Here is a 16,484-nt window from a genome sequence, read left to right on the forward strand (position 1 = left end):
CCTCTGCCTGTGTCTCCGCAACCCCCCCGTCTCTCATGAATAAATTAATTAATAAAAAAAGACCCAAAAGATAAGGAAATGCACTAAATATTAACCACGGCCTTCTATGCTGCTGAGAAAGTATGTGCCTTTTTTAATTTTCCTTTTTGCTTCTGATTTCCCCAATATTCTAGGAATATGTATTACTTTCATTTAATTTTATTTATTTATTTTTTAAGATTTATTCATTTGAGACAGAGAGATACAGAGAAAGAGAAGATGAGCAGAGGGAGAAGTAAGCTTCCTGCTGAGCAGGGAGCCCGTGACATGGGACTCAATCCCAGGACCCTGAGATCATGACCCAAGCTGAAGGCAGACACCCAACCTTCTGAGCCACCCAGGCGCCCCTATGTATTGCTTTAAAAAACACAATAAAGGGACGCCTGGATGGCTCAGTGGTTGGGCACCTGCCTTTGGCTCAGGGCGTGATCCTGGAGTCCCGGGATCGAGTCCCACATTGGGTTCCCTGCATGGAGCCTGCTTCTCCCTCTGCCTGTGTCTCTGCCTCTCTCTCCATGTCTCTCAGGAATAAATAAATAAAATCTTTAAAGAAAAATTAAAAATAAAAATAAATCAAAATAAAAAAATTAATAAAAATGTAATAAATTGTATTTTTAATTGTTTTAAAGATCAATTAAGGGGATCCCTGGGTGGTGCAGCGGTTTAGCGCCTGCCTTTGGCCCAGGGCGCGATCCTGGAGACCCGGGATCGAATCCCACGTCGGGCTTCCGGTGCATGGAGCCTGCTTCTCCCTCTATGTCTCTGCCTCTCTCTCTCTCTCTCTGTGTGACTATCATAAATAAATAAATTAGGGATCCCTAGGTGGCGCAGCGGTTTGGCGCCTGTCTTCGGCCTAGGGCGCGATCCTGGAGACCCAGGATCGAATCCCACATCGGGCTCCCAGTGCATGGAGCCTGCTTCTCCCTCTGCCTGTGTCTCTGCCTCTCTCTCTCTCTCTCTCTGTGACTATCATAAGTAAATAAAAATTTAAAAAAATAAATAAATAAATAAATAAATAAGATCAATTAAGCTATTCTTAACACAGGAGGTTTGTTATCTCTTCTACCAGAACCAGTATCAGTGGCCACAGCTCCTAAAAAATGAGGTACGTTTTGTGAGTACCTGTTAAGGTACATTCCACTGTCTAGCGGACAATACGATGATAACACCAAGCACAGGGAGGGTAATTTGTGCTTACAAATTTCACAAACTATGAGTGCTGGTAAAGTAAATTTCACAAACTATGACAGACCAGGAAATGTTAAGACTAGAAATAATCACACATTCAGTAAGCTATTCCCATGCTTTTAGAGCACTGGTTCTCAGCTGATCCTTAGTGGACACTTGGAAATTATCTGGAGACATTTTTGGTTGTCAAAACTGGGAGATGGTGATGCTACTAGCACCTGGTGGTCAGAGACCAGGGATGCTGCTAAACACCCTATGGTGCCCAGGACAGCCTTCACAGCAAAGAATGATCCAGCTCCAAATGTCAATAGTGATAAAGCTGAGAAGCTCTACTTCGGAGTAATCAGTCACGTCTTTAGAGAGATAATAACCTATCATCCTGTTCATCAAAAATGCTTCCATGTAACAGACGTCATTAACCAAAAAGGTTAAAATGGAAAACCGAAAGCAACTAAGTGGTGGTCGGTACAAAGATGATGTGATTTTTTTAAAAAATTAAAAAGTGAAAACTATTTAGAAGAAAAACCAGAGGATTTTATGATACGTTAGTTTGCTGCTGCGTGGAGAAGCCCCTCTGTACATGTGTTTTAAGCCCCAGCAGAAAGCAACAGATGACACCGCCGCTCTCCGTGGCCTACTGCAATCATGAACAGCCCTCCCAGGAAGAAACCACTTTATCCCTAAATAGCCCTTCCAACAGATCTGACACTTTGTTCAGTTCTGGACACAGATCTCTTTCTGCAAGTAAGCATCTTCCACATGCTGGAGAATCATCATTAAATCATCCACCAGATGAAAAAAAAATGAGGGTTCCCTTAACTCTTGCCTGTGACTCTAACTTTCCATCCCTTTAATCATCTTTGCGGCTTCCCGCTGAGTCCTCTCTGAACCCGTCCTCACCTAATTGCAGAATTCAAGACTAGAAGAGTCTGAGCCCCGCTGAGCACAGAAAGAGCCTCATATTTGCAAATAGCACCGAGAGGTAAAGTCCCTTTTACTGGGAATTTGCACATGGGTCTCACGCGGCCCCATGTGTCAGTATGTGACGGGGAAGTGGGCCACGTGTCCTTGGTGGGGCCAACAGCTAACAAGGACACTGGCTACAGCTCAGCGTCCCATGGTTTGAAAATAACAAAGCATTTTCAGCTTCATGTGAGCAGTTGCTATGATTGTTTTTTTAGATTCCATTTATTTATTTGAGAGAGCTGGAGACAGAGAGAGAGAGAGAGAGAGAGAGAGAGAGCACAAGCGGGGGGAGAGGCAGAGGGACAAGCAGACTCACCACTGGGCAGGGAGCCCGACTCGGGACTCGATCCAGGACCCTGAGATCATGACTTGAGCCGAAGGCAGGCATTCAACGGACTGAGCCACCCAGGTGCCCCAGGTGCTACAGTTTCAACATGATGTGTAAGAAAAACCCTTATTTACCTCCTCTACTGTTCTTATTCAAACGATCTTTGACCTACCTATAATCTTTGCTCCTAATTCCTCTGAAAATGAAACTGGCAGGAGATAGTCACTAGCTAAGTGCTAAAGTCATATTTCTCTATTCACGAGAGGCCCCATAATTCCGCAAATACAGGTCACACATTTCTCCACCAGAGTACAGGGACTCTTCTGTTTCCATAGATCAGGAAAACAGCTTCTCTGATTGCTCAGAGTGAAACACTCACTCCTTGCCTTTCCACAAACCACGTGAACAACAGCTTCTATACTATTATCGGTCTGATTGAAAGCGTATAGGTATTATTTACACGGCGTGTTGCCTCTTCAGACATTCCAAACATAGCTTCTAAGAGAGCGCTCCGTCGGCAAGCTTAAATTTCTTCACTAACCGGTTGATGACAATTACTGCTTCCCACTTGATTACAGTAATGGGTTTCAGCCAAATTAGTAAGCTGTCTCCTAGCAGGTGTGCCAGGAGCTGCACAATAGGAAATGGATCCAGTGACGTTACTTTAGTTTTTAAATTTCAGCTTTTGCTTAAAAGATTTTAGAGACTGAATAAATTTTTCAAGGCTGCTGATTACATTATTTTAAAACAAACCCAACCCTGCTCATACAGCTTAAAACAAGTCTCGTTACTTTTAAGGTAATATTTATGCCCACAGGCACCTACCTGTTAAGCGACAGTACCTATAATAGAGGAGCATCACTGAGCATGTAAGCACAAATGAGCTATCGTGCCCAAAATATAAACCCAGCGTGGCTTTGAGGGAGGTAAATACCTTTGAGCCGCAAACTAAAATTAGAGACGCGGCTTATCCAAACCTACTTTTATAAAGCCTTTGCTGAAGATACTCTAAAGATATTTATAAGAGATATTTAAAGATATTCAACATCACAAAGAGATTTTTAAACGTTGAAAGAGCCTTAGAAATAATGAACCAGGGATCCCTGGGTGGCGCAGCGGTTTAGCGCCTGCCTTTGGCCCAGGGTGCGATCCTGGAGACCCGGGATCGAATCCCATATCGGGCTCCTGGTGCATGGAGCCTGCTTCTCTCTCTGCCTATGTCTCCGCCTCTCTCTCTCTCTGTGCGTGACTATCATAAATAAATAAAAAAAAAAAATAATGAACCAAGGGCCGGGGATAAGCAAAGGGTCCTCTGGTGAAGGTGTGTTCCCAGGAGGGCACTGGGCAGTCACGGCCCGGCCAGTCCCACTGGCAAACTTCTTCAATCCTCTGGAAGCAGGATCCGTGTGCTAAAGCCATCAAGTGTACAGGTGAGCTGCGCCATGGGCCCAGCCCACCATCAGGTGCTGGGATGCAGTCACCGGGGCAGGCGTGCTGAGCTGGATGGCATTTGCGCCATGGGTGCGTGTCACTGGCCCCTGCCCCGCGGCATCGGGAGCCCTGGCAGGACTCCACCCCAAGGGGGGCTCCGAGGCTCACTGTCCTTCTCCCTAGGTCTCCATGTGACTCACACCGGGCCTTTATCTCGGGAATCCAACCTCCCACCTCCATTTCAGCACGGGCCTCCCGGCTGCTGGGCCCACAGGCGTGCTTCTCCGAGCCGCCTGTCTCTGGCACACCCCACCTAGGCATCACCTAACTCAGCAGCCGGCCCCTCGGCCCAGCCCATTGCAGCTAGCACCCCGCAGGAAAAGCAGCACATGGCCCTGACCCACGCGGGCCTCTAAGTACCGGAATGGGACAACAGTGCCACCAAGTGAAGTGAAGGGCTCGTGCGGAGCCCAGGGAGGCGTCTGAGGCAAAGAACTGCCTGAAAACCTCTCTGAGAGCAGCTCACCGGGATCGGCGCAGCCCCTCCCACCTCTATCCTTCCCAGCTTCACCTGACAACTCCCTAAAAAGGCAGCAGCCGAGGGGCGCCTGGGCTGCTCAGTGGGTGAAGTGTCTGCCTGCAGCTCAGGTCATAATCCTGGGGTCCTGGACCGAGCCCTGCATCAGTGGGGCTTCCCGTTCAGTGGGAAGTCTGCTTCTCCCTCTCCCTGCCGCCCACCCCCCTTGTGCTCTCTCTCTCTCTCTCTCTCAAATAAATAAAATCTTAAAAAAAAAAAAAAAAAGGTGGCGGCAGCAGCTGGCCACCTAGCAGGGGTGAGCCCCAGAGGCTGCGTGCAAATGCAGTGGTCACCTTGCAGCCAAGTGTGTCTCTCCCTAGACATCGCTCCTCGGTGTGACCTGGGGACCGGCAGCACCAGCATGAATGGGGAGCTTGGGAGAAAGGCAGACTCTCGGCGCCCTCGCCAAACCTACTGCACCAGAATCTGCCTTTTCACCAGGTCCCCAGGGGACATGAATATGCCCGAAAGTATGAGAGCCCGGGCTTAAAGCCCTCTGACCCCTGGAGTCTAACCTCTCTGAGAATTGGTGGGGGGGGCGTTGGGTGGGCAAGGCTGCCGTCCGCCTCTTAGCACAGCATGGGCTTCCCCCTCTCTACTCACTTATGGCAAGAATCAGTTCCCTCCTCTGGGCAAATCCAATGAGGCGCTCGGAGTCCCTGGAGACCACCACCGGGAAGCCGTTGTAGTCGGTCTCCTTGATGAGCGTCTCCACGTCCTCCACGGTCATGCTGTCCTGGGTGAGCACGGACAGCGGGGGCTCTCCCCGCCGTGGCCGCATGACGTCAGTGGCCAGCGTGCGGTGGGTGAACTCGTCCTTCACGTCCAGAAATGGGTACCCGTTTAAGTGGATATGAGCCTCGTAGATGCCTTCTTTCCCGAAGGCATCGGCCACCCACTTGCTGGTCACGGCTGCCGCCATCAAGGGCACAATGTACTCGAGACCTCCCGTCAACTCAAACATGATGACCACCAATGACACAGTCATCCGGGTAACTCCACCTGCAACCGAAAAGGGAAATGGAATTCTGAAACTCAAGTCCAGACCCTCAAGAAGGCACGACTTGTGGAAATGGACAAGCTGGCTATAAATTCTCCAGTCGCCTGTTCCGAAGAGACGCTCCTACATGTTGCCCACGACAGACCTCTGGAACGCTGGCCAGGCTCTGGTAAATGCAGCCTCACCTCAGAGGGCTGTAAGCCACACCTGACTGGGGGGCTCTTCTTCAGTAAGAAGACAACTGGGTTGTCCATTCACCCAAGACCACGTGTCTGGCTTTCTGGTGAGTGGATCCTATGTGGGCTATGCTGGTCCCTGACACAGCAAATGTGGCTCTTTTCCAGAACCCCATAAGCTGGAAAATCGTAGAGATTCTTAGTGGCTAATGGACAGGAGAGGAGCCCAACTTTGGGTCCCTTGGTATTTAAACGAAGAATCCATAGCAACTCCTACTAATCTGCCAGGGAGCTTAAGCTGGAGTTTCTCGACCTCAGCACTAGGAACAATTGGGGTTGGATCATTCTTTGCAGTGGGGACTGCTCTGTGTACCAGGGGATGTTTAGCAGCATCCCTGGACACCGCCCACTAGATGCTACTGCCACCTCCCCCCATAGGTGTGACAACCACAAATGTCTCCTCCATCACCCATGGTTCCAGAGAGACACAACTGCCCCCAGTTAAAAAGCACTATTCTAGACAGTGCAGCTGCAGGATGGTGGAGGCTCCATCACCCCGGGCCTCGAATGACCCACATACACATGCAGGCTTGATTCTCATCATTCGTGGGAGTCACGATCTACAGAGTTGCCACAAACACCGAATGAGCAAATACTGAATCACTGCCCTAGGGGAAACATAAGGTTAGGTTTCTGCGAGCTTCTGCTAACAACGTTGCTGTCAACCAATCAATAGGGAACTTTATTTCATGTGTACTTCTGTTTAGACACCTTACTTAATACATGTAGATGATTCATTAACATCCAGCTCACAGCCAACTGCACTGTAACTCCTGCCTGAGAAGACTTCCCTGACACACCTATTTTCTCCATAGGACACATCCCAGCCTTCCTGTGCTTAGGATCCCAGACTTCAGCACTACGGCTGGGGGCAATTTAAAACAACAAAATCATTAATGAAATGCAAAACAAAACGGGGCTCTAAATAGACGACGAGAAGGATACCTGTGTACGGTACAGGAACTAAAACAAGGGGGGCCTTTACCTTGTTCACCCTGAGGTGGGAACGTACGTGCAAGACAACTTGAACTTTCCCCTTCTCTGTGCATGCCCAAGGGTGACCACAAACGCACCACAAGTATTGATTTAGGGGTCACAAATACATGTCGGCAAGTAGGCAAATTCCCTAATATGATTTCCACAAATAATGAGAATTGACTGCCTATCATGAGCAAGACAGAAGCCTCGGTGTGTTGCGCCGCTGAGACCTGGGGCCTTGCCTGTGATAGCAACACAACCTGGCCTACCCTGAGAATGCCACCACCCGAGTACATGTCGCCGTCCTCACTGCTGCCCTAAGGCGCAGCAGCCTGTGTGCTTGGCCGAGCGGGCCTTTGCTTCGGCCCCTCCCCACCGTGCCCTGTCCCCCTCCCTCCTCCGCCCCCCGCCGTGGCTATACCTAGGCAGGCCGCGGCTCCCACCATTGCATAAAGTCCAGGGGTGACACAGTCCGCTCCGGGCCTGCACCAGTTCCTGAAGACGATCCAGTCGTGGTGATGGTAAGCCAGCTGCTCCACGCCGATTCCCACCATCCGGCCTGCCATCGCTCCCACGGCCATGCTGGGGATGAAGAGGCCCGAGGGGATCTCCGGGGGGCACACAAGGAAAAGAAGTATGAGGGAAGGAGTCCGCATGCCCACGTCCCCACTCCCAGTGAACAGTTCCCTGCCCCCCTCAACAGGCTTGCACTTTGCTGGTCTCCGGAGGAGGCGCGACGCTTCCCAAGGGGGAGTCAGCTGCGACAAAGAGGGACAAGGGACTTGGCCCATTCAGTCAGTCCTATCTACTGTGACTGGGCCAGAATGCAATTCTACACTTTCATTTCCCCTCCTTCAAAAGCGGGCCCGGTTCTCCTGCTGGGGATTAAAGAATGATAAGCCCCGCTGCAAATAACATTCAAAGTGAGCATCTGTCACTTGAGACGCTCACCGCTTTCTCTCTCCCCTTGCGAGAGTCATTCAGATTAGCTTTTAAAATTAAATGTCAAGCCGCAGCATGAGAATGAAAAAGAAAGGCGTGCGACCGTCCCGGGTCAAACAAAGCCGCTCGGTGCAGCTGCCCGGCACCTCCCGAAGCTTTTCACCGGCCCACGGCCCCGTGAGGACACAGCGGCCGAACACCTGCCAGAGGGACAGGGGCCCTTCCCGCTTCCTTTACAAAGTACACTTTCCAAAAACTATTCTGAGTATTTCCAAGCCAGGTGGGAGGCAGCAAAGAACTAGACAATGGAAACTAGAAGATCTTGGTGGTAGCGTGTGTGCAAATGCGTTTTAGTTTATCTGGTCATCGGACGTGTGCTACAGAACATGCCTGAGTCCCCGTGTTCACGGGGATTGCACGTGACCGCCAACCCTGACTGGGAGTTGCCTTTATGCTCCCTCCCAAGACTGTCATCCATGGGAGGATGGGAGTGGATTCCTAACCAAATTTCAGGTAAGTCTGGATCCTCAAGTGTGAGTTCTAGACTTTGGGATGTTCCTGAAGAAGAAACGTCCTCTCTGAGTGGCCCCTGATCCCCAGGCATTTAACTCCCTGCAACTGTGAAGTAGGCTTCTCTCAACAGGCACCAGAAGAGGCTGCTAGCATCTTCCTCAGACACAGGAATAATTCCTTTGCTAGGAGATGATAAACCGGAGACAATTGGCTGTTTAATAAAGTCCACCCAACCTTGTTCTTCAGGCAAAAACTCAGGTTTGTGATTGACCATTACACACTCAAGTACACAGTTTCTTAGACTTTAAAAGAAACAAATCATAAAAGTAGCACACAGGGGCGCCTGGGTGGCTCAATCAGTTTAGCATCTGCCTTGGGCTCGGGTCATGATCCCAAGGTCCTGGGATCGAGTCCCGCGTTGGGCTCCCTGCTCGGCGGGGAGCCTGCTTCTCCCTCTCCTTCTGACCTTCCTCCCTGCTTCTGCTCTTTCTCTGTCTCAAATAAATAAGTAAAATCTTTTTTTAAAAAAAGTAGCACAGAGAAAGCAACAGTAATGGAACAGTAAGGGGGTTCTGCAGGGTTTGAAATATTCTGCTTCTGGTCCTGGGTGCTCCCCATACAAGCGCGTGCTTTATGAAAATTCCTCAAGCTATACGCGTCTCTGCATGGATGACACACTCTGAGCCTTAGCTTCTTCACTTGTAAAATGATTAAAATCTATTTCACAAGCATGTTGACTATCCGAAGTGGTGCTTCTTGGTGATTAAAAAGAATGGCAAGTGCCCAGCACGAGAGAACGGTCAGTAAAGGTCAGTCCCAGTTTCCGTCCCCATCGAGTAGGGTGCTATCCCCAGAAGGAGAGGAGTTGCCCCCCACCCCGCATCTTCCTTTGCCCTTCACTTACCTTCATGCCAAAGGTAAAGATGGTGATGACGATTTTGAAGATCAGCGCCAGGGCCAGCTGCCACATGGCTGTGTAAACCCCGACGCCGGCCGGCCGGTCGGGGATGTCGTCCACTGGCCGTGTCATGTTGGGGTCATTGATGTAGTCACACAGCTGCGAGGACTCGAGGGCCCCGCAGTCATTGAACAGCTCGGAAATGAGCTCGCTTGTGCTCCGGCGTGTGTAGGGATTGGGGTAGGCGATGATGGCAGTGATGGCGGTCACCACGATGACCTCCAGCACCGGGTACTTCCCCAGCTTGGTGGTTTTGCGCCTCCTGCACCAGGCGATGTTGCAGCGGATGAAGAGGGTTCCCCACAAGCCTCCAAAGACCCCAAGCAGGATGAAGGGGAAGAGCTCGGCCATATACCAGGGCGTGTGATATTCCACGTAAAAGAGAACAAGACGGCTGTTCCCAAAGGGATTGATGGATCGAAGCGTGAAGGCTGCCACCAGGGCCGCGAAAAAGGACCTCCACAAGGTCTTCAAGGGAAAGTAGTAACTGACCTGGGACCAACAAGTGGACAATCAGACTGGCTGAAGAAAGAGCTGCCCGGAGCCCCAGCCCCTCATTGGCAGCCACCCACTGGCGCTTGAGTGTGACAGTCACCCTGGGACCAAAGATGGGCAGTACTGACTTCCTCAAGCTAGGGTTCGTTATAACCAACACACACCAACGAAGACATTTAAAGGATTCTGTGTCTGAAAGTGCAGTAGATACAAGTCAAGATGTGTTTGAGCTGTTTTTCTTAAGAGAAATGAAAACATTTCATAACTCTGTTTATGTCACAAAGATCCTCCCAAAAGCAAATAAACCTCTGCATATGATTCTATGGACAACAGAGTAGGTCAAGGGTTGGAAAACCCTGGCCCGGCAAATGTATCTGTATGGCACATGAGCGAAGAATGGTTTTTCCGTGTTTAAATGCTCGGGGTAAAAGGGAAGTATTTTTGTGATATTTGAAATATTCGAAAGAGCAGCAGTATTTTGGGACCTGTGAAAATGACACGAAATGCACACTCCGGCATCCATAAGGGAGCCTTAGTGGCATGTGGCCATGCCCACTCATGCGAGCGCTGTGTGTGGCCGCTTCCCCGCTACGACGACAGGGCTGAGTCGTTCCAACTGAGGCTGGAAGAGCCACGGAGCCCAGGATATTTACTCTCTGGCCCTTTGCAGGGAACATTTGCTGACCCCTGGAAGAGATCCACTCGGGTTGCCAAAACCAAAAATGCCTCATTAAGTTGGTTATGAGAAAGAGAGACTTCAACCTTCCAAAAAAATTATATTGGCAATTTTTAAAGCAATGCTTGAAACTGTATTTAACAGTGAAAATTGTGGCTTCTTAATGAGCTGCAGGAATCTCAGCAGTCCCTAGAGGCTTGGAGATGAGGCCTCCTGCTGGGCTGGCCTTCGTGTGTTCTTCAGCACCCCCCAAGCAGGACCCCCCCCACCCGCTGCCCCTTCTCACCTCCTCAAGACTGAAGAGCACACCCCCAATCGGAGCCCCAAAGGCAACAGAGACTCCAGCAGCGGCCGCGGCGGAGAGCACCTGCAGGGCAGAGTGTTGTGTGTGAGCCCCCAGCCCTGCCAAGCAAACCTGCGTGCGGCTGGGCCGGAAGGGGCTTCTAGAAGAGACCATCCCACACTTGGGAGCGCAGCCTGCTCACCTCGCGCCTCTTGCCCTCGTTCTTGCTGTACTTGGAGAAAAGGCTGCTGAAGAAGTTGCCACAGCAGCAAGCCACGTGCACCAGCGGCCCTTCCTTCCCAAGGCTCAGGCCCGAGGACACCACCAGCACCAGGGTGACGGTCTTGATCAGCAGGGTCCACTTCCCCAAGTAGCCCCTGATGATGAAGCCGCTCAAAATGGTCTTTATCTGAAACAGGGGATGGAGAACGAGGGGGAGTGAGCCGCTTCGATGCGCAGCGAGGAAGGTAACTCCCTGCACTAGACTCACTCGATCCCGCAGAGGAGAGGCTACCTTAGTTTCAGGTTTGGCTATAATATTATACTAAGAGAATTTATAATAACATATAATTTTATATTCATGGTAACTCAAAACCATTCGATGCATAGGAAATCTTAAGAATTTCTAGAGTAGGGGCGCCTGGATGGTGCAGTCCGTTAAGCGTCTGACTCTTGATTTGAGCTCAGGCCCAGATCTCAGGGTCATGGGATCGAGCCTCGAGTCCGGCTCTGCGCTCAGCGTGGAGTCTGCTTAAGATTCTCTGTCTCTCCCTCTGCCCTTCCACCCCCACTCCCACATTCCCTCCCTCTCTCTAAAATCAATCTACCTACCTTTTTAAAAACCTTCTAAAGTAATAAGAGATCATAAGGACCAAAAAAGCAATTATCAAGGTCTCATTTTCTTCATGGCATTCTATCATGTTCACAGTACCCTCTGTTGTGTTGAAGAGAGACATCAAATCTATTGATTTTAACTTAATTTTTGATTATTGAGGGACGTCCAAGATAAAGAGACGGAAAGCTGGCTAGCTATATGACAGAGCAAATAGAACAAAATATCACCTGAATGGTAGGTCGGGGTCAGCAAACTATGGCCCGCGGGCCAAATCCAGCCCACTGCCTATTTTTATATGACCTGCAAACTAAGAGTGCTTTTAGCATTTTTAAATATATGTAAACAAGACTACTAATCTTTTACTGGGAATAGTTGCTAGATTTTGGCTCTCTGTCCACAAAGCCTAAAATAGTGACTCCCTGTCCTTTACTGGAAAAGTCTGCTGACCCCTGCTGCAGGCCAGGTGCATGGGAGCTTACCGTCCACTTATTTCAACTTTTCTCTATGTTTGAAAATATTCTTAACACGATGTTGGAAAAAGAAGATGCTCAACACTCTAATCGTGCATCTCCAGGGGATGTAAAGATGACTGACTCCAGGACGACTCCTTCCCTTCCGTCGAATCCTGCCCTCCTGTATTGAGAAGGACTTTGGCTACAGGTAGAGTCGTCTTGCTCCATTTTCAGATGGGCCACATTTTTGTAAAGGCCAAACAAAGGCCAAATAATAGTGTTCTTCCTAAAGGTGTAGTTTGCCTTATGCTGTTAGAATTCAACTGGGTGCCAATCTCAGCGGTTGATTTCACATATTGGAGTCCTCTTGACCCCAAACCCCTGTTCTTTGGATACAGAAGCATCACTGATGGATAAAAATCTCTTTACCTGCAGCCTCTCCCGTAACTGGCTGCCCTGGAGTGAAGGTTTATGGTGTGAGCTGGCGATTTACAAGCCTACAGTGAATCAGCCAGTGAGATCTGGTCAGGTTCTGTTTTCCCCTTGCCCAACACAGATCGGGACAGTGCTGTCCCTTGTCAGTGTCACGATATTTGCAGATCTTCAAAGCACCTACTGGACACTGCTCCGCCAAGGAATCCATTTCTCAAAAAGCTATTTCAGTCCTTCTCGAGCCTTTCTCCAGGCCTTGGCACTCACTGGAATCACCTGGGAGATTATCCACCCGTGAGGACTGGCTCTCCCCTGGAGATCTGATGCCATCGGTCGGAGGTGTATCCTGGGCATGGGGATTGTTACAGCCTCCCGAGCTGATTCAAAAATACAGCCCACATGGAGAACCACCGCTCCATTCCTGAAGGGATTCCTAATTTTTCCAAATTTACGGGACGGTCCCCAAAACGCTCTCTAGCATCATGTCACCTTTGGCAATTTGGGGAGGGTTGTGAAGTGATCTAATCCTCAAAATTTTAAAGACATATATAAATGGAACACATTTACCTCCAGCATTTTTGATAGAGATCTGCTGCATAAATCACGGAGGAAGACCAAGCAGGAGAGCGTGCAGACACGCATTTCCGAAGAAGTTGGGGGGCTCCTTCCTATAAAGCCCAAGTGAAGTCTTCTAGCTTATAGTCACACAGTGTTTCTTGAACTAGCCTTCCACTAACGGCAGACAAACTAGCAGTGGTTAAAGTGGTCTTTAACTAGTGGTAGTTGGCCTATTTGAGCCCGTGCTCGGGGGAATCTCAGATCCCTTTATTTAAGGGATGTTTTATTATGCCTGACACAATCCTGCCCTTTTGTGTTGCCTCGAATAAAATTATCTATAATTTTTTGTCAGTTAGTTAATGTGGATTTGGACTCTAGGGTACAGTTTAAGAGCGTAATACCATTTAGAAGATTACAAGCATCTAAATTACCTGAGCCTCTGCCAGCCGTGACATGTGGTGAATTGAACAATGTAATAGGTATTTTGTAATTCTCTATAATGATTTTATAAAATTGTCATGATCAAATTAGGGACTAAAGAAAGCAAATTCATTCCAAGTAAATGCCAAATCCTAATCACTTGCTTAATATGAATTAATAGAGACTGAATCATACAGGGCTTTCACGGGATGTATGGGGGGGATTGCACCTTGCTGGTGTTAACTGTACAATCTTTCTGGTAAATAAATATTTGCGAGAGTGTTCACGTTTTGTCATGAACTGCGACATCAATTCAAAGTAAGTGTTAAGTGGACATGATTTCTGGGGCACCTGGCTGGCTCAGTGGTTGAGTGTCTGCCTTTGGCTCAGAGAGTGATCATAGGGTCCTGGGATCAAATCCCACATCGGGTTCCCTGTGGGGAGCCTGCTTTTCCCTCTGCCTGTCCTCTGCCTCTCTCTGTGGGTTTCTCATGAATAAAATATTTATTAAAAAAAACAGAGGACATGATTTCTTATAGAATCAACAGTGGTTCTACCAACAAAGCAAACAGCGCGAGAGACGGGACGCCCTTGCCTGCTTCTCTCTAACTCCCACGTCCAAGAACTAGTGTGTGCTTTTCAAATAGAGCCGACACAGAGCATTTATTACACAAAATAAATGTTCTCTAAGTTTGCGTTTAAAAAAATGTCCATCCTAAGCAATCAAAATGTATCAGAAGCAAATGCTAGGGAGGACGAGCAACCTGCACGGCGTGCCACAGTGTGCCACCACCTAAGTCCGCGGACACCGCACCATGCGGCAGCTCGGAGCACATCACCTCGGACGAAGAGAAGCTTACTTCCTAAATAGCTCAGCCAGTAGCTTTGCTAAAATGAGGGAGAACCACTGGGTGGCTCAGCGGGTTAGCGCCTACCTTCGGCCCAGGGCGTGATTCTGGGGTCCCGGGATGGAGTCCCAAGTCGGGCTCCCTGCAGGGAGCCTGCTTCTCCCTCTGCCTGTGTCTCTGCCTCTCCCTCTCAGTGTCTCTCATGAATAAATAAAATATTTTTTTTTTAATGAGGGAGAATGGCCCTATATCTCATTTTGAGTGAAGTTTACATGGTGAGCTGGGTTTTGACCAGAAGGTTCTTTTTACACATGAACCAGAGTCCTTTTCACTCCTGCCCCTTCCTCCAAGGGCTGGGGTGGGTACTGCACCCTTAAGGTTAGGAATTTCAAGCTCCACTATAATAATAGTGAAACTTTTGCTACTACTGAGTCATAGTAACCAAAACTTTATAAAACCTCCATTGGGTTCCTGGCATTTTAAAAGATTACTGTGGGGCGCCTGGGTGGCTTAGTCAGTTAAGCATCTGCCTTCGGCTCAGGTCACAATCTCGGGGTCCTGGGATCAAGCCCCGTGTTGGGTTCCCTGCTCATCCGGGACTCTACTTCTCTCTCCCCCTCTTCCTCGGGCCCTCTCCCCTCCCTTTGATCATTCTCTCTCTCCCTCTCTCTCTCTCTCTCAAATAAATAAGATCTTTTTTAAAAAAGATTATGAACTCTTTCACAAATTGAGAAATATATATATATATATAGTTAAAAGCATAAAAACATATTAATAAAACAAGCACTCCTGAACCCACCACATTTCAGAGAGGAGAGTAACTATGAAAGCCCTGTGTTTGCTTCCTCACTGGAACCTTCCTCCTCCCTGAGCCCAATCATTTCCTTGCCTTTCTTCATACTTTTAGCATACGTGTATGTGTGTGTGTGTGTGTGTGTGTGTGTATCACTAAACAGTATGTGGATTCATTGTGGCTGTTTGTGGACTTTATATAAACAGAATCATACTTTATACATTCTTTCGCCACTTTTTTCACTTGCTACTGCTTTCCTGAGTTTCATCCCCACCAGTGTGTGCCTTGCACATTTGCCACAGGAAACGTGATGCTCGACTTGGGATTTAACTCCTTCCGAGTTCAGCTGTCACAAATAGATGCCTGCTTTGGACGAAGACCAAGTCCAGGCAGCCCCTCACAGACAGAGCCCACACCCAGGCCGCCTGTCCGTCCACAAGACCACAAGCTGAGCCAGGCGTCTCTGGTTCTTGGAAGGGGAAGATGGGATTGCCCATCACCCCTTTTATCGATGCTTTAAACTTTCCAATTTCCCACTGGCCACCTGTTCACTTTGGAAAGGCAGCCTGGGTCCCAAAAAAGCCTACTGTCGGACAGTGTGATCATAAAACCGAGAGGCCAACATGAGTCTGCTCTTTTTAGCACCCGGGATGCCTTGGGTCTTCGGTACCAAATATGACGCAGGCAGTTGTGCCATGATGCTTGTTTTGAAAACATATATTTGTCCCCATGTGAGTCTCGCATCAGGGAAGAACCTGGACGTGATGCACATTTCACGTCTGTTTTTGCACAATCTCATCTGGGAGAAAGGCAGAGCGAAGGCCGAAAATGGCACTGGCTGCAGGGCCGCGTGCAGGACACACAGCACGCACACAGCACGGGCCCCGAGCGTCTACCAGTCCACACGTGCACTGGGCAGTATAGGTTTCTTCACCGTTGAACAGGTATAAACAGGATGGTCCGTGGCCTGCCTGTCGGGTTCCTGCAGGAATATGTTAATACAAACCAACAAAAAGCCAGCATGATGTATTCTTCTCTCTCTTTCTCCTGGATCAGGACAACGTTGGGCTTTTCTTTTGACAATCTTTCAGTTACTCCAGCTGTTTCCAAGAACTGCCCGGAACAGCAGCAGTGTTGGCAAGAGCCACCAAAGAGCGTGAGTGCAGGGGAGCAGGAACCCGTGCAGGTCTGTCGCCACAACTGGTCACGTCTTTCAACTCGCCATCTCCACCTCTGGGGCACTTCTGAAGCACCAGCTTGAAGGATAACTGAACTGCATTGATTATAGTGATAGAACTTGTTTAAAGAAATATTTATTTATTTGTTAGAGAGAGAGAGAGAGAGAACACAGGGAGAAAGGGGAGAGGGAAAGAGAGTCCCAAACAGACTCCATGCTAGTGTGGGGCTCCATGTCATTACCCTGAGATCATGACCTGAGCTAAAACCAAGAGTCAGTCACTTAACAGTGTGGGCCAACAGGCGCCCCAATATAAGAACTTTTAGACTTATTTCTGGCTAAAAATGTTCACTGCCTGG

At 48.9% G+C, this 16,484-nt stretch overlaps 1 protein-coding gene across 3 annotated transcripts in view; it reads right to left on the reverse strand.

The window, feature by feature from the left end:
• The window catches only part of CLCN4 (chloride voltage-gated channel 4), a 69,175-nt gene that overhangs the window by 13,647 nt on the left and 39,044 nt on the right, over positions 1 to 16,484 (reverse strand). For all 3 annotated transcript variants that reach the window (XM_077888749.1, XM_077888750.1, XM_077888751.1), the window contains 5 exons: positions 10,813 to 11,019; positions 10,614 to 10,694; positions 9,103 to 9,648; positions 7,165 to 7,351; positions 5,133 to 5,531 (listed from right to left, as the gene is read on the reverse strand). In XM_077888749.1, the coding sequence (XP_077744875.1) occupies positions 5,133 to 5,531; positions 7,165 to 7,351; positions 9,103 to 9,648; positions 10,614 to 10,694; positions 10,813 to 11,019 (1,420 nt within the window). The remainder of the gene's footprint in view (positions 1 to 5,132; positions 5,532 to 7,164; positions 7,352 to 9,102; positions 9,649 to 10,613; positions 10,695 to 10,812; positions 11,020 to 16,484) is intronic.

This window comes from Canis aureus, chromosome X (assembly GCF_053574225.1).
Source record: "Canis aureus isolate CA01 chromosome X, VMU_Caureus_v.1.0, whole genome shotgun sequence".
Taxonomy (NCBI): Eukaryota; Metazoa; Chordata; class Mammalia; order Carnivora; family Canidae; genus Canis; species Canis aureus.